Genomic DNA, 23,234 nt, shown 5'->3' with positions numbered 1-23,234 from the left:
ACAGTGGTCAAATGAAGATTAAAACCAGTTTTAAGACAAATTGGTGATCTTCATGGGCCGCTCTGTATCTGGTGCGAGAGGTGAGATGGTGAAGAGGAGTGAGACAGCCGGTTACGCGGCTGAGCAGAACACTGCTCCCCTGGGAAGAAGCACTCTGCAGCTCACTAGTCCTTGAAGGACAAAGGGCTCCAGTGCCAAGTGGGTAAAAGGTAGCTTATTTTATGACATGAATGTAATTTAAATGAAGGTGCAAGGAACAGAAGCCCTCATCTGTAGTACTAAAGGAGAAAGTTTCTGCCTGTCCTTGATAACTTGGGGTCAAGATGCTGCTTCCCTGTTCAGCAGGAGAGTGATGTGAAGGAAATGGGGTTTCTTCTGTAACTCCTAGGAACGTTGTCTCTCCACTTCCCTCCTTTCCTGTGCAGGTAACTAGAATAGATATAACCTCTACTCTTAATTGGGAAAGATAACAGGTTACGTGGTCTAGGGTGAGGTGTCTCTGCAGGAGTTTGGAACTGGATGATCTTAAGGTCCTTTCCAACCCAAACCAGTGTGGGATTCTATGATTCTGTGGTTGAACATTAGGAAGACATGTATTTGTCCATCACCCAAGAAAGCAACAGAGCAAATGGGAGCCTCATCAGCTGGACTTTGGCAAGTGCCAGTTTAAAGGCAGCTTGAAATGGAGACTGGTGGGAGGCGAGTGTAAGCTGGCTACAGCCTGATAGCTGGAGATGTTGCCTTGGAAAAGAGCAGAGCACCAGGTTTCAGGGAGCCTGGCAGGGAGACTTGTGCACTCTCACAGCTTGGTGTGCTGCATTGTAGCTGACTAATGCATGTTACATCATAGAATCCCAGACTGGTTTGAGTTGGAAAGGACCTTAAAGCTCATCCAGTTCCAACCCCCTGCCATGGGCAGGGACACCTTCCACTAGACCATGTTGCCCAAAGCTCTGTCCAGCCTGGCCTTGAACACTGCCACGGATGGAGCATTCACAACATCCTTGGGCAACCCATTCCAGAGCCTCAGCACCCTCACAGGGCAGAACTTCTGCCTGAGATCTAACCTGAACTTCCCCTGTTTCAGTTTGAACCCATCACCCCTTGTCCTGTTGCTACAGTCCCTGATGAAGAGTCCCTCTCCAGCATCCTTGTAGCCCCCTTCAGACACTGGAAGCTGCTCTGAGGTCTCCACGCGGCTTCTCTTCTCCAGGCTGAACAGCCCCAATGTTCTCAGCCTGTCTTCGTATGGGAAGACACCCAAAACATTGACTGTAATTACATATTCATTATACAAACCATTGCAGATTAATTAATACAAGCCTCTAGGAAAATCTGAATATGCATCTGTGTATTTTGGAACTTCCAGTTCAGTACGGTGCTCTTTGACAGGATTAATCTTGGTGACAGACGTGTTTATCTCTGGAGTATTCTTTGCTGCTTTTGTATTTAGGGGCAAACTGAAATGCAGCCACTTGAAAAGGAAAATGGAATACAGGGTGAGATTCAGTCAGACAGCAGGAGCTCTCGCGTCTGCAGATCCTGGTTACCCTAGCTAGCACATAATCCTGCTAGCTGAGCACCATCAGCTATGACTTAAGGGATGTGAATAAACTCTTGTCAGTTGTGCTTCCCACTCTTCCAACCTTTCCACAAAAGGGAATTCTTTTGTGCTTGGTCTTTTTCTGCTTTTGCTTATTTTATTTGCACACATATTATGTGTATATACACCTATAAATATATACTTCTAAATACATTACCTTCCCTCCTTGGGAAGTAATGCTGGTGGCAGTAAGTGCATGAGTGCACGCACATTCTTCCTCTGTTCTCTGTCCCGTCTCCCTCATCTGTGTTTGTTGAGGGAAATGGTGTTGCATGGTGAAGAAGAGGGAGCGTTTGTGATGGCTGTGTGTTCAACTTAGAATCATAGAACAGTTTGGGTTGGAAAGAACCTTAAGATCATCAAGTTCCAACCCCTTTGCCATGGGCAGGGACACCTCACACTAAACCATATCACCCAAGGCCTCGTCCAACCTGGTCTTGAACACTGCCATGGATGGAGCATTCACAACCTCCCTGGGCAACCCATTCCAGTGCCTCACCACCCTAACAGGAAATTATTTCCTCCTTATATCCAATCTAAACTTCCCCTGTTTCAGTTTGAACCCATCACCCCTTGTCCTGTCACTGCAGTCCCTAATGAAGAGTCCCTCCCCAGCATCCCTATAGGCCCCCTAAACTTGCCTCTTGGAAGTGGCTGTCATCCTTTTGGAAGTAAGTCTCACTGAATGGGGATCAGTGCTGTTGACTGCCCTCCTTTCCTTAGAGCACTGTTACTTGCACCAAGCCATTTGAACAGCTTGAAGGTACGGTCTAAAACTGTCAAACTCGGGATGCTTTGGACATGAACTTGTACCTCCTGAATTCCAGCACTGCAGACTCCCAGTGTGTTGAGATTGGATCTGCTGTTAACCATCCTGCTCACAGTCATCATCCAGCTGAAGTCACGGGGGTAAACCAGAGCCTACTTTTCCCTTTGCCTATGTAATTTTCCTCAAACCAGACACACTGGTTTGGCTGCACCACCACACGAGTGTGGTGCAGCACTTTGCCTTCATATGGAACTTGTGTTTGCCTTCCAAGGAGAGAGTGTGGAGTGTAGCCTTGTGGCTTCCAAGTCCTATGGACAGTCTCTTTTGACTCCTGGCAGAAACCAGAACAGCCTTTGGCAGGTGGTACGCGAGGACCTTGATTTGTTACAGCCATCAGAGGGATGTGCATCGCTTTCTTTTCTGTTCTGCCTGGCTTCCTCTGGAAATGAGGCCTTTTCTGTCATGCTGTCTCTCTGCCAGCCTCTCCAACCCTATCCTATTGACTTTCCAAATCATTGGCCCATTTTAGTCCTGTTTAACAGCGAGGCAGATGCCTTGATGGTATTAAGGTTCTACCACTGTAATGAATGTTGGCAGCCAGATAGAGAAGAGAGATGTAATTAATGCCTGTATTGATGAAAAGGCTTCAGTGTGTGCTCAGCTTTTTTTAGGTATAAGGCTTTATTAGCTCCGTTGTGAAGGAAACTGCCTGGTTTTATATTGTGTGAGCATTATTTTAGTGCCTTTAATAGGTGGCTTTGCTCCTGTAGTTTATTTCAGTGTCATTCATGAGAAACCTAATGAAGGTTCAAATGTCATCAAGCGTGCTGATGTTGAATGTGCAGGCTGATACCACCACATATCAGTGTTACTAATTCTGGGAGATAACAGAGCTGCATGAGAATGAAATCTCTTCTTTCCCTGCTCTTCCTGACCTTGACTCCTTAGCTGTTCTCATCTTGGGCTGGGAGAAGGGGCAGCACCTGCTGCCTGGGGTCTCCAACCTGAAGCAAAGGTTGCAGCATCTTGGTGTGGTGACGCTTCTCTGTGCCAGAAATCCTCCTTTTGTCATATAGCACTTACCTTCACCAGCTTCTCTCCTGGGATCTGGGGCTCCTGCCTGACCTCTGTGCACTAGCTGTATTGTTCCATTGCTGTGGAGCAGGACAGGTGCTGTGGATGGAGGAGTGATGTGGGAACAGCTTGCTTCCTCTCCTCTTTCCCTAGAGAGATTGCCTATGTGGTACGATGGGAGGGGGTAATGGAGATAACATAACTACTCTAACTATCCCATTTAATGTGTGGGATAGTACTATCAGTTTACCCAAGGAAGCCAGTTTGAGTTGCATAGCTCAGACTTCCCTCTCTTACATGATAATCTCACATTTTTCACCTTCAGCATTCTGTAAATATGCAGAAAACCATGTGAAATTTTGCCATCTGGACAAAAATCTTCCAAGAAAGATTATTTTACTTGAAACTCCAAAGAGTATTTACTTGGGTTTGAGCAGCTGGTGTAAGAAACCTTTGTACAGGGGGCAAACAACAGCAGCGTACATGGGTTTCAAGTTTAATAGAAGGGGTATAGCAGGAATATGGTTAAACATGATATATATGCAAGTTCAATAATGATATGCTTTAGAGCACTGCCTTGATTGCCCTTTAGACTTGAGGTTTAGAATTGACCCATCAGACTTCCATCAAATGGGCTGCTTGTATTATGAGTGATGAATCTGAGGCAGAAATTGCAAAGAAGAAGATGCATAGGCCAGCGAGGCGAGTCTTCTTAACATTCCAGGCTTGGCTCATGAGGATGCTTATAGATGATCTTGCTTGAGTTCCTGAATAAGTATGCAGTAAGAGTATTCCTTTTCTTTTTTCCCCTCTAGCAAGGTACCTCAGCATTAATTTGAGTGTAAGTCAGCATCTTGAGACTCTTTCTTCCTGCAGAATTTAAATGTACCACAAGATATAGCTTAACTCTGTCTCTTGTGGTACCTTTACATTCTGTTGAGGGTTTTGTGCTACTCTACTACGTGGTTCTCATCAGCAATTGGAAATAGTAAGGTAGTCATCACTAATTCTGAGAACTGGAAAGCATGAATATGTGTATGTTCTGTAAGCTTCTGTTGCACATGGTTTTCATGAATTAAGGGGTTTTTTTGGGTCTCTCAATGTAGATCCTAGTTGTACGCGCCAGGAACTGTGTGATGTAGACGTGTCTACTTATACAACTGCTCTTTCTGCATGTGTTTTATTACTCTTACCATGGAATATATATTCCCTCAGTCAAAAAATACCAAAGGCAGTGTAAAATGGGAGGTAGCAAATGGCTCAATACCACGCACATACACAGAGAGCTCTATAATTATTGTTTCTTAATAAATGAGTTCTGCTGCAATACAGAAGACTTGAGGGGGTCTGCAACAATTCACAAACAATTAGCAGTTGGCTTAGTATTGGTCCTACCTAGTAAAACACCCAAATTTCTCTGAAACGAAGTATGTGATTAACCACCCTTGACAAATTGGAGCTGTTATGAATAATGCAACCCCACTGCATCAGAACAAAGCAAACTTGGCACTTCTGTTTTCAAACCTGCTCATCAGTAGGATTTTCTGCTGCTGTGCACTGAGCCTTTTGATTTCCTAGACTGAGTTTTCAGTTGTGAAGTGTTCCAAAAGCAGCCCTGAGGCCTCAAATGATGCTGTGGCTGTGCCCAGCTGGAGTACCTGGAGCAGCTCTCCTAAGGGTTCCCTTGCTGGAGCTGAGTGAAAGGAGATTGCTTGCCCTGGTTCGTGACTCAGCACATTTAGATGAATTCCCCATGGATAACTCCAGGGAATACAGGAGGTTTTACTTCCCATTCTGCATTTAGAATATGCATTTCTGCCATTTTTTTCACACCTGCACCAGTTATTTAAAGAGTGTAACATGAAGATGTGTGAAGAGAAGGGCGAAGGGGAATCTTCCCATTGAAATTCGCATTGTTCTTTTGCTTTCCATTCCAGTGAAATGAAGCAGAAGTTGGATGAAGAGGGTAACAAGTGCAGCATCCTTTCCAAGCAGCAGAAGTTCAACGAGCACTGCTGTATTCGCTGCTGTGCTCCTTTCACATTCCTTATCAACAGCAAACGACAGTGCCAGGACTGCAAGTACAACATCTGCAAGAGCTGCAGTTCTTACCAGAAGAAGGAGAAGGCTTGGATTTGCAGCGTCTGCCAGCAAGCAAGGTAAGGGCCTTATTGTTCAGCAACCTGTGTTAAGCAGCTGTGGACTGACCTGAGCTTTTCCTTCTGTTTGTCAGTGGTTAACACTGGCGGGCTAGGACACAAAGTGCCTGCTTGTGTAGGGGTTGGTTTGTTCCTGAGGTGTGACGTGCCTGATGTCTATAGAGGTTAATTTGTTCTGAGAGTGTTTGGTTACCTGGTGCACTTCCCAGGCTTGCTTAGCTGGCCTGGTGAATCAGCAAGCAGTAACTGGATTTAGCCTGAGCAGGGCTAGGGTCTGAAATGCCTGGGTTACTCATGGGACCTGAGCGCAGATGGTGGGAAGGCAGTTATCCAGTTAGCAGCAAATCCCACTGAGGGGTGAGGAGGGGAAGGAAAACTCTTGGTGAATGAATCATCCAGGTGCGATTGTGTTTTGGAGTGCTTTTAGAAATGCCAGCTTACTGGCAGGAATGCTTTGGGCTTACTGGCAAGTAACCAGTGAAAACAGTAGTGCAACCTGTCATAATTCTTAACATCTGTTAAGAATATGTTGCCAGGCTTCCATTTGTAGAGAGTGCAGGGTTTCGCTATCTCTCCCTTTTGAGGCTAACAGAGCCACAACGTTTAAAGGCAGTACCACAAAACCAAAGCAAATTCAAGCAAACACGTGGTAGCAGCAAAGGATGGTGACTGTGATAGTCCTTCTTGTCTGCATTACAGGCTAGGTTCCAAAAGCAGCCTTAGCTGTGGCGATGTAGCACTGACCAAGGCCCATTTAGATAAGAAGTGTGAATGAAATAACTTGATTCCTAGTAGTTTAATTTTGACTGTTGTTGACTAAAGCAGCTGAGCAAATGTGACGAAGGTAGCAGTTTGTTCTTCATGGTTCCCTTCAGTGGAGAACACAGGATGAAGACAAGAGCTGAGTCCCTTTCCAATGCTGTATGATATTCCAGTGCTTGCCAAAGACTCATTGCTCCCACTTGTTCCCCATCCACACTCACATGAAATGTAAGTTTTCATGCAGTATCTGTGAATGAAGGGGGCCTTGACACAGGGCCTTAAAATAATAGTGATCCCAGATGGATGATGCCATGTTTCCAAATGGCAACCTTTGAGAATGAATGAGGTTGTATTCTCCAGGGCACCTGCTCCTTCTCTGCCTTTTACCTTAGCAAACCTACGCACACATCCTCTTTCCCCCAGTGGGGAGGCACAAGAGCCACAGGAGCATCTTCTCCAGCAGCACAGAGAGCTGGAGAGCCAGTGCTTGTTTCCACTTTAGTCATTCACCCGTTTCATTTTACACCTCTTTTCTTCCACTTCTCCTGCGATCACCCATGCGGGCAGCCAGGAGTGAGGATGCTGATGAACTGCGCTTAAAATAGGTTTTGCTGACTCTGCAAAACAAGCCTCAGAAGAACTTAGTTCCAGCAGAAAAATCTGTAGCTGTGTTAGAAAAATGCTATTTCCAGCCCTGGAAGTCAGTGCTACAATCCTGTGTAGACCTCAGAGTCACCCACCCGTAACTCACTTACGAACTCCTTCGTTATTGGTGATACCTGACACACTGCTTGAGTTATTTTTCAGTGAATGCATTAACTAACGCTGCTGCAAATCATTTCATGATCTGATTTATTGATTGGACTGTGTGAAAGCAGGGGCTGGTGTTCGTCGGGGGCTGCTGAGGTGTTTAGGTTTGGTTTTGGGGGGGTCTTTTTGGTTTTGCAAGGCTTTTGGTCTTAATGCTCGGTATTGCTTCCGGGGGGAAGCACCGCAGTGTGTTGTGAGTTCCTGTTGCTTTCTCAGTGACTTACCCTCACATGGAGCATGGACTGTGTTCTCCTGTCCTTCTGTAGCTCCCCTTATGTCTTTATTTTTGCCTTTATTAAGACAGCGCAAGTAGTGGATGCGGTTGTCATTTTAGCTTCTGCTTGTCTGGGCACCTTGCTGTGCAATAGATAGTACGCTAGAAATACCTCAGATAATACTGCATTTGCAGGTTGTTCTCCTTTTTTTCTCCCCCTTCCTCTATGTTTTTGGTCAGTTCTCCAAGAGTGAATGTTGTAATTCTCTGCTGTGCAGAAAAAGCTTAGATGAACTGGATAAGTACAGTTATCTATAGTTCAGACTTCCCATAGTGACCTGTTTATGCTCTTCAGCTTTAGAGCAAGGCTCGAATAATCCTGAGCTTTATTTCTAGCCTGTATCTAGAATATGTCAACGAGTTCTCTAATGTCAGAACCGTGTCCTCGCTGTACAAAAGGCTTTTAAAGCATTCTCAGCATACATCGTGATTGTAAAGATGGTTCACCCCATACGTTAGAGCTTGAGATTAATTAGGTGAGTTACTTGGAAGGTACATTTTGTTTCTCTGCACATGTGGAAATGCTGAACAGTTCCCATATGCTGTGAGAGTTGGACCCAATGACTTGGGGATGGTTAAGTTCGTCTTGAAAGCAGTACGTGGTAGAACGATCCCTTGGGTTTGGATTGAAAACCCTTCTGGGAGCTGTACCCTTTTCTTTAGACCTTATTTCTGATAATCTTCTGGTTATTTCTGATGGTCTTCCTCCAGAAGAGGAATAATCAGTAATCAAAGAGGAACAATTGTCAACTTTTGCAGGTTTGAAGTATTCTTCTGGTATATTGCTGTACCAGAGTGATCTTGACACTGGCAAAAATCTGACCTGTTGAGATAGTCTCCCAAAGCATGACCCTAAGGGAGATACCTGTTCTCCAGCAGTTGTTTTTCATTTTTCCATCTACATTGACATTTAGCAGAGACCAAATATGCAGGTCAGCATTTTTAACACAGAACATTTGTAAAGAATTAGGCCACAAGAGTTAGTCTGTGCTTCCTCCAAAAGCAGAAAACTCATAAGCCAGTGAAAATGTTGGTGTTTGAACTCCCTTACAGCACATCTCCTGCTGCATCTTTTAAACATGGGACAGTTCAGCTCAGTATAGAATCTCACTCTAGTCTCACCATCTACATATCAAAGGATTTGTGTCTTTTGTGAGGGGGAGCAATGACACCTAATCCTTTCCTGCCTTCACATCCATATGCTGGGTGATTTTCCTGCTTGTTCCCAAACCACTCATTCATAGAGTGATAGAATGGTTGGGATTGGAAAGGACTTTCTGTGCAATGAGGGTGGTAAAACACTGGCACAGGCTCCCCAGAGAGGCAGTGGATGAACCATCCCTGGAGACATCCCAGGCCAGGCTGGATGTGGTTCTGAGCAACCTGATCTGGTTGAAGATGTCCCTGCTCATTGCAGGGGGTTGGACTGGATGAGCTTTGAAGGTCCCTTCCAACCCAAACCATTCTATGAGTCTCTGATAAATATAATAATGCAGAACAGAGCATATTTTTATAGAAACATGGTAAAATTGATGGTAGATGTGATTTGAGCCTGCCAAGGGATACATCTCTTCTGCCTAGCTGATGCAAGGTGTAGCATAAAACTCTCTGTAGTCTCTGTAGGGAAAAAAAAGTACAAATCACCAAGATTTGGCAAAACTTGGGGATGCTCCTTGATAACTGAACCTTGTATTTACTTGTTATGTTTGGCTGTAACAAACCAGTTGGTTGCAGGATGTCGTTGTGGAAAGCTAATGAAGATGTAGAGCTGCTTTAGCAATCCTGTTTTGCTTTCAAACAGCCTCAACCAACTGGTCCAAGGAAGCTGAAAGATCTTTTCAGTAGCCTGCCTCAGCCCCAGCTTTGTGTATACTTCGTGAGAGCTGCTTATTTCTGCTGTCTGAGGTCCTTGTCTGATGTTAGAACTTACACAGAACTTGGAAGCTGGGACTTTGTCATGCCAGGAAACACGTTTTTCCTTCTGAGATAGGATTATACAGGAACAGGCACTTGCTGTGTGGCAGAGCAGAAAAGGTGAAGTTTCAGCTCTGCCCTGTATTGCCTTCACTCGAGCTGTATGGGTCTTGTTCTGACTTCTGGACTGGACTAGGGGTACATGGAGTCCCATAGGATCGTAGAATAGTTAGGGTTGGAAAGGACCTTAAGATCATCCAGTTCCAAACCCCCTGCCATGGGCAGGGACACCTCACACTAAACCATATCACCCAACGCCTCATCCAACCTGGTCTTGAACACTGCCAGGGATGGAGCATTCACAACCTCCCTGGGCAACCCATTCCAGTGCCTCACCGCCCTAACAGGAAAGAATTTCCTCCTTATATTCAATCTAAACTTCCACTGTTTCAGTTTGAACCCATCACCCCTTGTCCTATCACTACAGTCCCTGATGAAGAGTCCCTCCCCAGCATCCTTGTAGCCCCCTTCAGACACTGGAAGCTGCTCTGAGGTCTCCACACAGCTTCACTTCTCCAGGCTGAACAGCCCCAACTTTCTCAGCCTATCTTCATAGGGGAGGTGCTTCAGACCCTGATCATCCTCTTGGCCTCCTCTGGACTTGCTCCAACAGCTCCATGTCCTTTTTATGCTGAGGACACCAGAACTGCACACAATGCTCCAGGTGAGGTCTCACAAGAACAGAGTAAAAGGGCAGGATCACCTTCAACCTGCTGGTCACGCTCCTTTTGATGCAGCCCAGGATACGGTTGCTTTCTGGGCTGCAAGCGCACACTGAAGCCGGCTCATGTTCATTTTCTCATCAACCAACACCCCCAAGTCCTTCTCCTCAGGCTGCTCTGAATCTCTTCTCTGCCCAACCTGTAGCTGTGCCTGGGATTGCCCCGACCCAGGTGTAGGACCTTGCACTTGGCATGGTTAAAATTCATGAGGTTGGCATCAGCCCACCTCACAAGCGAGTCAAGGTCCCTCTGAATGATCTCATTCATATTGTGCTTAAAGTATTTCCTAGTTTCAAGTAGGCAGCAGTGACTATTATTTTCTTCATCCTTGTGTCCTTGTAGGAATTGATGTAATTCTGTCAAAAAATGCCTGCTGCTCTGTTCCCATGTTCTTCCTCCTCCTTCTCCCACCCCTATCTGTCTGTTGTATCCTGTCTCTTGATCTCCTTTCCCCATACGTGCTTTAACATCACAGACACCATACCTTTTTGCTTACAGAACCCATAAAGGGCAAGGTCAATGGCTTGGATTTTGCTTAAGAGCCAGGAACTTTGGTTCATTCAGTTGTTCCCTGGCTTGAGCGGTTGAGAGGGAACTGTGCAAACTGGTTGCTGTGGCAGGTTCATCTCTGCTGGATTTTCTGCTATCCTGATCTCTTAACGATTCCTGAAGGATGCGCTGTGAAGAATTCCAGTGTGCTGGACAGAATAAAGCTGTACTTGCATAACATAGAGCAGGCTTCAGTGCCGCACTCCGCTTTAGGAAACGTATCTAAAAGTGGAATTGAAGAGGAGAGTAGCAAAGAGGGGTCTATTAAACAGCTAAATACAAGTGTTAATGAGGTGCTTTCCTAGCTTGAAGTAGCCTCAGAAGTCAGCGTGTGTCTGGGTTCCTGGAGGACTAATCCATGTTTTAGGAGCTCTGGATTCCAGTTTTAGCTCTTCACCTGGTTGTCAAGTGACCTTGGGGAACTTCTGAGGTTTCCCCATGTGCAGAAGGGATTTAATGACTTAATGGATTTAATCCAGGCTCAGGGGGATCGCATCGCAACAAAGAGGAAGTCGGGCAAGAACGCCAGGAGGCCTGCGTGGATGAACAAGGCGCTCCTAGACAAACTCCAGTGTAGAAAGGAGATCTACAGAGGGTGGAAGCAAAAAGGGGAAGCCTGGGAAGAATACAGAGAAATAGCCAGAGCAGCTGAGGCTCAGGTTAGGGAAGCCCTGATAGAAGTCAGTCTGGCCAAGGACTTTAAGATAAACTTCTGTAGGTACATGGAGCCAGGCTGAGAGAGCTGGGCTGGGTCAGCCTGGAGAAGAGAAGGCTCCTGAAGGGGAGACCTTAGAGCAGCTCCAGTGCCTAAAGGGGCTGCAGGAAACCTGGAGAGGGGCTTTGGACAAGGGATGTAGGGACAGGCCAAGAGGAATGGCTTGAACCTGCCAGAGGGGAGACTGAGATGAGCTCTAAGGCAGAAGCTCTTCCCTGTGAGGGTGCTGAGGCGCTGGCACAGGGTGCCCAGAGAAGCTGTGGCTGCCCCATCCCTGGCAGTGTTCAAGGGCAGGTTGGACACAGGGGCTTGGAGCAACCTGCTCTAGTGGAAGGTGTCCTTGCCCATAGCAGGGGGTTGGAACTGGATGAGCTTTAAGGTCCTTTCCAACCCAGACCAGTCTGTGATTTGACGCTGAGCTCTTGGAGGTCAGTGGTGGAAAAGTTAAATGCTGTGAAGTGTAAGTATTCCTAATTCTCTGCTATTACAGAAGTTTTGCTGCAGTCAGCATGGTTAAAACCTCTGCTTCGTGTGTTGCAGCAGCACAGAAAAGTAAGTGCTTGGATTCTTGTAGGGAATCAATGAGGACAGGATATCACAGTTTATTTTCAGTGATAATATGTAAATACTTTGGCCCCACCTCCCTTTGGCAAGTCACCTTAGGAGAAGTTCTCAAACATTTTCCCTAGTAGGAATAAAGTTATATAAATAGTGTGCAAAAATATTGGGACTGCTGAACTGGGAGGAGGGGAATCTGAAAGGATCTAACAGTTTTCCCACATTATAAGCAGCAGAAAAATTCTAGATTGGACTTATTTAACCTTTCAGTTAAATAAGGGGGGCTTTTAGTGATGGTGACAAACTGAAAGCTAATGAAAAATACAGAGGATCCTTCATGTGCGGGCACTTAAGTATGAACATCACCCCTTACGCTTGCTGAGATAGGAAATGTTAAGTATCAAGCACAGCTTGGGGAAGAACTTCCCTTGTGTCAGTTCTGTAACTAGGACTTACCATGCTGTCGTGGTTTGAGCCCAGCCGGCAACCCAGAACCACGCAGCCGCTCACTCCTCCCCTTCCTACCCCCACTCCCGGAGGGATGGGGTGGAGAGTGAAAAGAATGTAACTGCCATGGGTTGAGATAAGAACAGTCCAGTAACTAAGGTATAACACAAACCACTGCTGCTACCACCAGTAATAATAATGATAAGGGAAATAACAAGAGGAGAGAATACAACTGCTCACCACCCGCCGACCGATACCCAGCCTGACCAGAGCAGTGATCTAACCCTTCCAGGTAACTCCCCCCAGTGTCTACACTGGGCATGACGTGCTGTGGTATAAAATACCCCTTTGGTTAGTTTGGGTCAGGTTTCCTGTCTCAGCTTCCCCTCCTCCCTAGCAGAGCATGAGACTCAGAAAGTCCTTGGTCAGAGTAAACATTATGGAGCAGCAACTAAAACCATCGGTGTTATCAGCGCTGTTCCCAGGCTGAAAGTTGAAACCACAGCACTGCACCAGCTACTGAGGAGGAGAAAAATGACTGCTGCTGCTTAACCCAGGACAGCTTGCAAGCTGAGGAAGTTGTTCCTGGACCTCTGCAGTTTAAGTAGGATGATCATCCTGTGTGTTGTGATGGGGGTTTCTTGATTGATGGAGGGGATGAGCTTGCCTTTCTGACAAAGTTTACTCTTCAGTCTTATGAAGGTGAGGCAGAGGCAACCATGAGGACCTGTGGTTATAAACTCAACATGTCTGGGCGCTTTTGGATTCTGATAAACCCCTCTGATTATCTCATGTTTGGTCCTGTCTTTCTCTCCAGCTGGTGCTTTGAGTGACCCTTAAAGGTGATCCCCTGCAGAAGGTCACATACCAGCTCTTTTTGGTTTTCTGTTGGCTTTGGTCTGTGTTAACTGTATCTGAAATGCAAGGCACTGTGCTTCAAGCAGGAGTTTCTCAATCAGGCAAAATGCAGGAGGAAGCCTTTGCTGCGAGGCATTTCGGCCCTCATCATCTCCCTCCCAAGCTTATGTAGCAGCATTGAACTATCTCCTGGCCTTGGAACATGCTGGATGTCCCTTGGCTCTGGTGAGCATCAGCCTTTCCTCGTCCTCTACAGGACCATTGGATCTTTACTTGCACAACAGAGGCTCCTTTCTGATTCATGTTTTTCCCTTTTTTGGTTAGGTTTCTAAAATCCTCCTGCCATAATGTTGTGGGAGAAATGTTTTTCAAAACGTGTTAATCTGAAAAAGCTGGTAAAACTTTTTTTATTTGAAACAACTGAATTAGTGCCTGTGGAAAAAAATAGTGGAATTTTAAACTAAAATCTACTGATTCTTATTTTGAATAGAATCATAGAATGGTTGGAAAGGACCTTAAGATCACCCAGTTCCAACCCCCTGCCATGGGCAGGGACACCTCACACCAGACCAGGTTGCTCCAAGCCCCTGTGTCCAATCTGGCCTTGAACACTGCCAGGGATGGGGCAGCCACAGCTTCTCTGGGCACCCTGTGGCAGTGCCTCAGCACCCTCACAGGGAAGAACTTCTGCCTTAGATCTAACCTGAACTTCCCCTGTTTCAGTTTGAACCCATCACCCCTTGTCCTATCACTACAGTCCCTGATGAAGAGTCCCTCTCCAGCATCCTTGTAGCCCCCTTCAGACACTGGAAGCTGCTCTGAGGTCTCCACGCAGCTTCTCTTCTCCAGGCTGAACAGCCCCAATGTTCTCAGCCTGTCTTCTGTGGGAGGTGCTTCAGCCCCTGAGCATCCTGATGGCTTCCTCTGGACTTGCTCCAACAGCTCCATGTCCTTCTGATGTTGAGGACACCAGAGGTGCACACAGTGCTACAACTTGTGTAAGCAGAGTTTTTCACAACTTCTCAATCTAGATCAGATACTTGATTTTTGGGTCAAGTCATAGTATCTTTATATATTATTGCATTAGAATTTCTTTTTTCTGGTCTCTGGTAAATGTCAACATGCTGAGTTGTTTTTAAGAGGGAAAAATCCCAGCCAGCGCTGTCATTGCCACCCCCAAGAGTGAAGCCAGCTTCTGGCCTGTACCCTGCCACTCCCAAAGGGGCACACCACGTGTATGTTCTTTGCTTCTTTTTTGCATGTTCTTCGCTTCTTATTTGAGTGTTCTTTGCATTTTGTAATGGGGAAGTCTGACCTTGAAGGTGTTGGGTTCTTAATGTTTGGTGGAGCCTGCTGTGGCTTTGAGTACCAGGGCATCACGAGGGAAGGTCTGTATGCTGAAGGAGGAAGCCCACCTAAGCACCACCTAGATTTAGCTCCCATATGCTCATCACAGAGAGAGCACTATTTATATCTGCATTCTATACCATGCTCTCTGCCATTGTAAGCTGTGTATAAAGATGATTTCTACAGTTCACAAGTAATTCAGAGGTTTTTTTTGCCAAATTGTGTTATTTTTATCCCACTTCCTATGGATCAAAGACCTTCTGTGCTTCCTCAGTGCTTTTTCCTCCAGAAGCTTGATCCTGTTAACCGTGACCTGCTGCCCAATTGTGTGTGGGTACCCTTAGAAGCGTTAAAAATGCAGTGGTTAGCACTGGGTGTGCTTTTGTCTTGGTGATAGAATTGGAAACCCTCCAGACTTGTAGCCACTACCTGTGAATGGCCATAACAAATGTGGCTTTCCTGCAGCTAACGCACTTTGCAATCAGGAGTAGTACCCTCTTAAAAGGTCCTTGTGTTACCAAAGGAGTTAAAGGGAGAATTTGTCATTTTTAAAAGGCATAATCACATCAGTAAGTCCTTCTATGCTCTTACTCTTCAAACCCACCATGAAATACATCTTACTGCTAAGTATTTTCAATAAGATACTGTAAGATCATACATACAGTTATATCACCACGCAGTAACTCATCCTGCTTCTGTGACCTGGGGGAAAAGGAAGGTGGGAAAAGCCATTGCCCTGTCTTTCTGCCACACACAAGGCTTTCTAAATCTCTGTGCAGAATTAAGTCTATGGCTTTCTTCTACTTTTGCTCTAGTAGCACATCTTTTTTGCACCTTTTATCACTTATATACTTTTATAGCTTTTGCTGTAGCTGTCCAGACAGTCTTGTTCATTTTAGCTCGAGAGCTATTAGACAGCTTGTACTTATCTTATATCCCCAAATAAAATCATGTTAACGTGGGGGAAACCATCTGCAACCTCAAGTTGTCTTTGAGTTTGCACCCCCATTCATTTCAGGTTGTATCAGAGATAGCTTCAGAAATGAAGATCAAATTTTAACATAGTGCCCAGATAAAAGCTGCTTAAAACCAGATCACTTGTGATTGCAGGAGTTGGGGACCATGTGAAAGCACTTGTTTGATCACAGCAAAGGAAAGCTTCCTGTTCATTTTGAGATGAGTATTGGGCTTTATAGTGTGCTTGGGAATTACTTTGATAAAATGTTTTCATCACAAAGCTACTGCAGTAAAAGTGGGAATTCTTTACAAGCTTTATACTTGCTTTGAATGGAAAACGATGAGGAAAATATGGAAATTCTGAAGAAGAGCCTCTGAGAGGTGACAATTCACTTGCCTGAAACATGGGAGCTGAACTTGAGACCTTCCCTCAGAATCATGTCAAATATGACTTTTGTTCTCCCCATAGCCCCCCAAAGCATTTTAAACTCCTGTATGTTCCTGGGTATGAACATGGTGTGGCTCTGAAGTGTGATTTTTCTCTCTACAGACTGGTGGATGCCAACAGGAAGTTGCTAATGCTCTTCTGAAGCAGTTCTGTCCTCATAGCAGCCTTCCAGTATCTGAAGGGGCCCTTAGGGATGCTGGGGAGGGACTCTTCATCAGGGACTGTAATGATAGGACAAGGGGTGATGGGTTCAAACTGAAACAGGGGAAGTTTAGATTGGATATAAGGAGGAAATTCTTTCCTGTTAGGGTGGTGAGGCACTGGAATGGGTTGCCCAGGGAGGTTATGAATGCTCCATCCCTGGCAGTGTTCAAGACCAGATTGGACAAAGCATTGGGTGAGATGGTTTAGTGTGAGGTGTCCCTGCCCATGGCAGGGGGTTGGAAGTGGATGATCTTAAGGTCCTTTCCAACCCAAACTATTCTACGATTCTATGGCTTGGGGTCTGTTCTATGACCAAGTGGTGTTGCTTCCTCAACTGAACGCTTTTACTGTGGCTAGTGAGATGCTCTTTGCTGCTGGATCTGTAACTGCCTGCCCTGATCGGTTTGATTTGAGGTTTGATATGCTGTAAAGCTGGTTGTAAGTTGGTGAGTGATGTCTCTTGGCAGTAGGTGGGACTCCAGGGTCCATACTGGTTCTTCTGAGTTTTCACCTCTGGTTCTCTCCAGTGATGTGAAGACTGAGGGATGCTTCTCCAGGCCCCAGCTTGAGAGAGCCTTCCTTCTCTTCTCACAAAGCTCCAAGAGATAATTAATGGTGAATGAGGTTGTTTAATTAGTAAGTCCTATTTCCCATCATCTGTCACCCTGTGAGGTTGTATGTGAGGTTAACGGGCTAACAAAGACATCACGGCTCACATTGTCTTCAATTTGCTGTTGACACATTTGCTTTGCAGTCATGGTTTTCCCTCACTGGGCAGCGTAGTGGCTTGTAGAATAGTGCCTGGAGCATGGAAACTTGATGGAATAGTCGTGCAATAGGGGAAATCTGTGTAAAGGATGGTGGAAGTTGCATCAGTAGTCACAGTTGTAATTTGTCTTGCTGATGTCTATTCAGGGCTTTGTAACCTAGGGGACTTCTTAGGTTCCCTCTGTCTCAGGTACTTGTAATTGTCCAAAGCACTTTCAATCTCTGGCAAGGTAAGAAGAATTGATATCTATTAGAGACAAGGAAGAAACTTATGATAACTCATCCTAATCCTGCACCCTCACAGGTAGCCAGGCCTCTCTCTGTGATGGCAGTTGGTACACACTGATTGCTGATCAGAAATGCTTTGGAGAGTGTCCTGAGGGGGAAAAACAAACTATGGAGTGGTGTTCTATGGGAAAGTACCCACTCTGAGCTACATTTTGAATGACTATCTCCTGTGCTTTGGAATCATAGAATCCCAGAATGGTTTGGGTTGGAAAGGACCTCAAGATCATCCAGTTCCAGCCCCCCTGCCATGGGCAGGGACACCTCACACTAAACCATGCCACTGAAGGCTCTGTCCAGCCTAGCCTTGAACACCGCCAGGGATGGAGCATTCACAGCTTCCTTGGGCAACCCATTCCAGTGCCTCACCACCCTTACAGGAAAGAATTTCTTTCTTATATCCAATCTAAACTTCCCCTGTTTCAGTTTGAACCCATCACCCCTTGTCCTGTCCCTACAGTCCCTGATGAAGAGTCCCTCTCCAGCATCCTTGTAGCCCCCTTTAGACACTGGAAGCTGCTCTGAGGTCTCCACGCAGCTTCTCTTCTCCAGGATGAACAGCCCCCATGTTCTCACCCTGTCTTTGTATGGGTGGTGCTCCAGTCCCTGAGCATCCCTGTGGCCTCCTCTGGACTTGTTCCACCAGTTCCATGTCCTTTTTATGTTGAGGACACCAGAACTGAAATCCTGAGCTATTTGTTTTGCGGGGACGTATTTCAGTTACATGTCTAAAAGAAGCCAACATTGCAAGTGGTGCCTTGCATCCTTAGGTTCCATGACCTTTATGTCAAAAAGCCTTTTTGTGCTTTGCTTCTAGGACCAAAGGGCTACTGGATGTAAGGGAATTTGAGGTTAGTATTTCAGAATGTGTCGGTATCAACGTTGCTCCCTGAAACTTTGAGTATGGAAACTAGAGCACTCGTGCAGAAAGCACACTTACCCACTGTTTCTGAGACTCCTAAACATACTGTGGCAATAGTTACTTTTCTCATCAGGGACATTTTCATTAGAGATTGAATATGCTTGGGAAACACCGGATTTTAACGCAGTCTTACACAGAGTTTGGGTAGAGAGGGTTGGTTTTGAGACCTACAAACGCATTGTTCTATGACTGCATTCTGTGCGGTACGTATGGATACCCTATCTTCCACTTTCAGAGTTTTCCTTTTGCTACTGAAGAAGGTGGTTGTGGCAAGAGCAACAGAACAGAGTGAAGGAGATTGACAGGAAAAGGAGGAGGAGGAGGACGGGGAGAACAGCACGATTAAGAGTTTGAAAGATTAGTCATGTAACGTGTCATCGTAATTCCCAACTGGCAATTAGACAGCACATATCTGCATAAAGGATTAGTAACACTGGAGGGGAATGTTCAGGAGCTTGAACAACACTTCCAGTGTATAAATTGCACATGGTTTGACAGATACCTGCCTCACATGCACCATACGCTACGATATTCCAGTGCTTAATGTCATTACTCCTAGCAAAACCAGACCTCCAGCTCCGTATAGCTGGATTTTCCAGTCAGGTTTTGAAGGCCTTCGAGGATGCAAATCCCACAGCCTTTCAGGTTTGGTCACCCCCATGGTGGGAAAAGTGTTTCCATGTACCTCATCAGCATTTCCCCATGTCCTCACTTGCATCCACAGCCTCTTGTCACTCTCTGGGCACCTCTGAGGAGAGTCTGGTGCCTCCTTCCTTAACTCTTGCCATGAGATGGTTGTGGCAGTGGTTTGACCACCGGAGCCTTCCTCTGGCCATGTACTGTGTGCAGTTGAGGTGACTGTAGGTACCTACAGTTAAATACTCAATTTTTTTCATGGTTTCTCTTTGCAAATAAGAGCCTGAGCAAGATGCAGAAGCAAATTCAAAACCTTGAGCTCACTGTGGTGATAGCACTTGCATGGCACTTGTTTTTAGCAGCGGCTCGCTTTTGATAGTAGGATTAATGGATGCCAGGTACATTTGGATGAGCATCCAGAGGAATCTGGATGTGAAAAAGTTAAAGAGTTTGAGGACAGAAATCCCCTTTGCTGTAAGCAGGACTCCATCCCTGCAGGCTCTTTGGAGTGCTTTGTTTAAACATGCTGACTCTCAAAGGGACACTGAGTGTTAAATGAGCAGGTATGGCAGCTCCTGAAGGCTTGCCCTGCGTTCGGCAGCGTCCAGCCAAGCTCCCAGCTTTCCTTCAGCTGATCTCTGTCCAGCTTTGCATGCCCCAGTCCCTTTTCGGTGCAGTATAATGGATGATGATGGAAGTCCCTTTATGTTTAAGTGCAGGGCTTATGCAGGAAGGAGCACCTCGGTATTCTGCTCAAATCTCAGGTACAGTGCAGCTGATGGTGCAAATACAGCAGCACTTCTAAACTCTTTCACTTCATGTAACTGGGTGCCTTTCAATATGCAGCTTATACCTGGGCTTTGTTAACTCTTCTCCCAGGAAGGTTGTGCTTCTCTCAGTTCAAATGGACTGCTCCAGTTGTTAAAAGGCGCATTAAGAAGTTGCTGCCCCAGAATGCTTAAGCTGAAAAGTGTTAGCTGACAGAATTAGTTGTTAAAATAGGAAGTGAATGCCTGCATTCTCACTGAGAAAGCTCCTGAATCGTGCTGAAACTCCTGAGCTGTCGGTTGTGTTTTCACATTTCCCAGTTAGGTTATGAAGGCATCATCGTGGCGTCCAAATTTATGTGGATGCTTCCATTTTCCTGGATGATTGCTGATGCTGATTCTGTGCATTGCAAATGTTCTTGGATGGTTTATGAAGCATGGAACTTCAAATCAAAATGTAGCTTCAGTGTATATTTAAAGGTAGAAAATTACTACACAGATCCTGCTACAGAAGAGTGTTTCCTTCATGTCTCTTCATATCTTACAACAGGTATATATAAGGGCTTGTAGATAGTTGTTCTTTTATAGTGCATGGAGAGAATAAATTTTTTCCTTACTCTTTAGGTGACAGAGTTCATCAGGTGAAGAAGTAGGAGGTGGACCTGTATTCTGCTTCCTACTCATCACTTGCTCATCACCTGGTGCTGAGGTCACCCTGCCTTTCCCTTTTTTACTCCATTATAAGAGAGACGTAATCCTTACCTTGATAGTGAGCTTCGTATAATTCTTTTATTACTTGAGGTCATACAGACCTGCAGTGTCTGAATAAAACCATATACATGGCAAGAGATTATATATGAGATGAGCTCTTAGGCACAAGTTCTTCCCTGTGAGGGTGCTCAGAGAAGCTGTGGCTGCCCCATCCCTGGCAGTGTTCAAGGCCAGGTTGGACAGAGCCTTGGGTGAGCTGGGGTGAGGTGTCCCTGCCCATGGTACCCATGGTAGGGGGCTAGAACTAGATGAGCTTTAAGGTGCTTTCCAACACAAACCATTCCATAATTATATGATGCTGTGATATGATCAAGGCAGTGCAATTCAACCAGAGTGCTAGCATGAACCTGCAGAGGAGAGGGTTCTGAGAAGACCTTATTGTGACCTTTCAGTACTTAAAAGGGACCTATAAAAAAGATGGGGAGATTTTTTAGCAGGGGCTGTTGTGACAGGATGAGGGGTGATGGTTTTAAACCAAAAAAAGGAGATTGAGGCTGGGTGTGAGGAAGGAATTCTGTACAGTGAGGGTGGTAAAACACTGGCACAGGTTGCCCAAAGAGGCGGTGGATGAACCATCCCTGGAGACATCCCAGGCCAGGCTGGATGTGGTTCTGGGCAACCTGATCTGGTTGAAGATGTCCCTGCTCATTGCAGGGGGTTGGAACTGGATGAGCTTTGAAGGTCCCTTCCAACCCAAACCTTTCTATGACTCTGTGATTCTGTTTCCTGTCCAAGTGACTGTCAAGTGTAATCTGAGGAGAACTCTCTGGCAAGTTCTCTTAGTTGATAACATAGCAGATGGGAAATCTTGATCAGAAGAAAAGCACCAAAAGACCACAAAACAAAAATAAAGCCTTGCATTTAGTGAAGGGAAACACCTCCTCCATAGGAGCTGTCTTTAGATCCTAGGTTTCATGATCTTAATGGCTTTTTTAATAGTGAGAGGAAAGTCTAAAAATGATACTTCTGCTTCTCACGTAGATGGGGATTATCGTGCATCCTAATTAAAAGCCTGGTTAAGATTTGTGTCTGAGGCTGGCTCATTAGGTTGAAATCACACAGCTGATAAAATAGACTCTAAATATTACCTTCTAATGGGATCTTTCACAAGTAACCTTGTCCATTGGGGTGGGATTCCTTAAATCACAGCAAATCCTGTCCCTAGAATCAGCTATGGGTGTACTAACACAAAGAGCAGTTTACAAAGAAGATGCAGCTGAGGGACCAGGGGTGAGAATAAGAACTTCATATATGTGAGAATTGGGGTTCTATAAATGCCCTATCCCTGGCAGTGTTCAAGGCCAGGTTGGACAGAGCCTTGGGTGGCATGGTTTAGTGTGAGGGGTCCCTGTCCATAGCAGGGGGTTGGAACTGCATGATCTTAAGGTCTTTTCCAACCCAAACTATTCTGTTATTCTATGATTGCATGATTTTCTTTTGGCAGAGGTTGTAGCAGTACAGTGAGCTAACATATATATATTGGAAGTGGTTTGTTCCACGTGTTACACTGTTAAAGCCTATGTAAGAGAAAACCAGCATGTAGCAAACTGAACGATGCCCTTCATTGGTAAGATCGGGATCATTCTGCAGAGGTGCCTTGCATGCTGATATTGTTATTGAAGCACTATAGATGGAGCCTCCCAAATTCTGTTACCTGTGTTTGCAAGAGAAGTATGAAAGCAACACAGTATCTGGAGGGAAAGAACTAACTTCTTAAGGAAATGCTTTTAACTGGGATTCTGCCTTAGACTTTCCTCAGCAGTGGGAAGTTCCTGTCATGCTGGAAAGCATCATTGCCCTACCATGGCTTTGTGAAGGTTTCCTCTAGCTAAAAATGTCTTTCCCAGCAAAGATTCTGGCAAATCTAAAGCAAGCTGGGGTGGGGGACCCAGGTGCTGAAGAGTTTTATTGCTTCTCCTCGATGTGACTTCTCCTAAACCCAGCAGAACAGCAACATATTGGCTGCTTGGCTTCTTTCCCTCTTTTCCTCATTTAAAACCACTCGGTTTTGTTAGCGCACCACCTTCTGAGATGGAGTCAAATGTTCTGTGGTACCAAACCCCCAGCCAGCACATCTTGCGAGCCTCTGCCCTGGCAGAGTGCTGTTCCCAGTGCAGAAAGGCTGCCTCCTTTCAGACACAAATCTCACACGTCTCTCCTGCTTTTAATTCTTGCTGAATAATTGTCTCCAGATGCCTCCATAGATTTGTCTCCGAGCTGGATCTTGCCCTCAGAATAAATGGAGCAGTTAGTGCCTCTGAGAGGCCACAGAAAGCCTTTATCCTTACTGCTGGGATTTATTAAGACTGCTGCTTTTATGCCTAATAATTAAAAACCTGCAGTGTCGTGGGATATTGCCGTGGGTCTGAAATAAATCCATTCAAGCTGACATCAAGGTTTAAATGAGCTTTGTTCCTTTTATGACAGCTGTAGCATCCCTCTTTGGGGGGTTTTAAAACCAAACTGCAAAGTCTGTCTGTATGGGTTTGCAATCCATAAGCAGCTCCTCCCATGAGGCAGAGTTGCTCAGCTTTCTCCTAGTGCAACACTATCCCAATTTGAGGTTATTTTTCTCTACTTACTCCTTATAAGTTTTCATTGAAAGATCACAAAATGCTCAGAAGCCTTTTCACTGGTTAAGATAAAGCCGCTGCCAGATCCTTTCGGGTTCTTTCATTTGATGCCAAGAGTTTAAGTTGTGCTTAACAACACCATGTCTGAATGGCTTTGCTGTGTATTTACAACCTGTTTGGTCTCCTTACAAGAAGGACATGAGAAATGCTAATTTGGAATGTTTTAAAAGCCACCGTGATGTTGTCAGAGGGAGGCAAAACCACCCTGAAACCAAATCTGCC

At 45.4% G+C, this 23,234-nt stretch overlaps 1 protein-coding gene across 6 annotated transcripts in view; it reads left to right on the top strand.

Moving 5' to 3' along the window:
- The window catches only part of MYRIP (myosin VIIA and Rab interacting protein), a 210,011-nt gene that overhangs the window by 93,006 nt on the left and 93,771 nt on the right, over positions 1–23,234 (top strand). For all 6 annotated transcript variants that reach the window (XM_061464517.1, XM_061464520.1, XM_061464518.1 and 3 more), the window contains exon 3: positions 5,384–5,605. In XM_061464517.1, coding sequence (XP_061320501.1) covers positions 5,384–5,605 — 222 coding nt within the window. The remainder of the gene's footprint in view (positions 1–5,383; positions 5,606–23,234) is intronic.

This window comes from Pezoporus flaviventris, unplaced genomic scaffold (genome assembly GCF_033815535.1).
Source record: "Pezoporus flaviventris isolate CSIRO_AGI_PZ_B2104156 unplaced genomic scaffold, CSIRO_AGI_Pfla_v1 ptg000037l, whole genome shotgun sequence".
NCBI classification, from domain to species: domain Eukaryota; kingdom Metazoa; phylum Chordata; class Aves; order Psittaciformes; family Psittacidae; genus Pezoporus; species Pezoporus flaviventris.
Note: the sequence above shows the minus strand (reverse complement) of the source record. Positions and strands in the feature narration are given on the sequence as shown.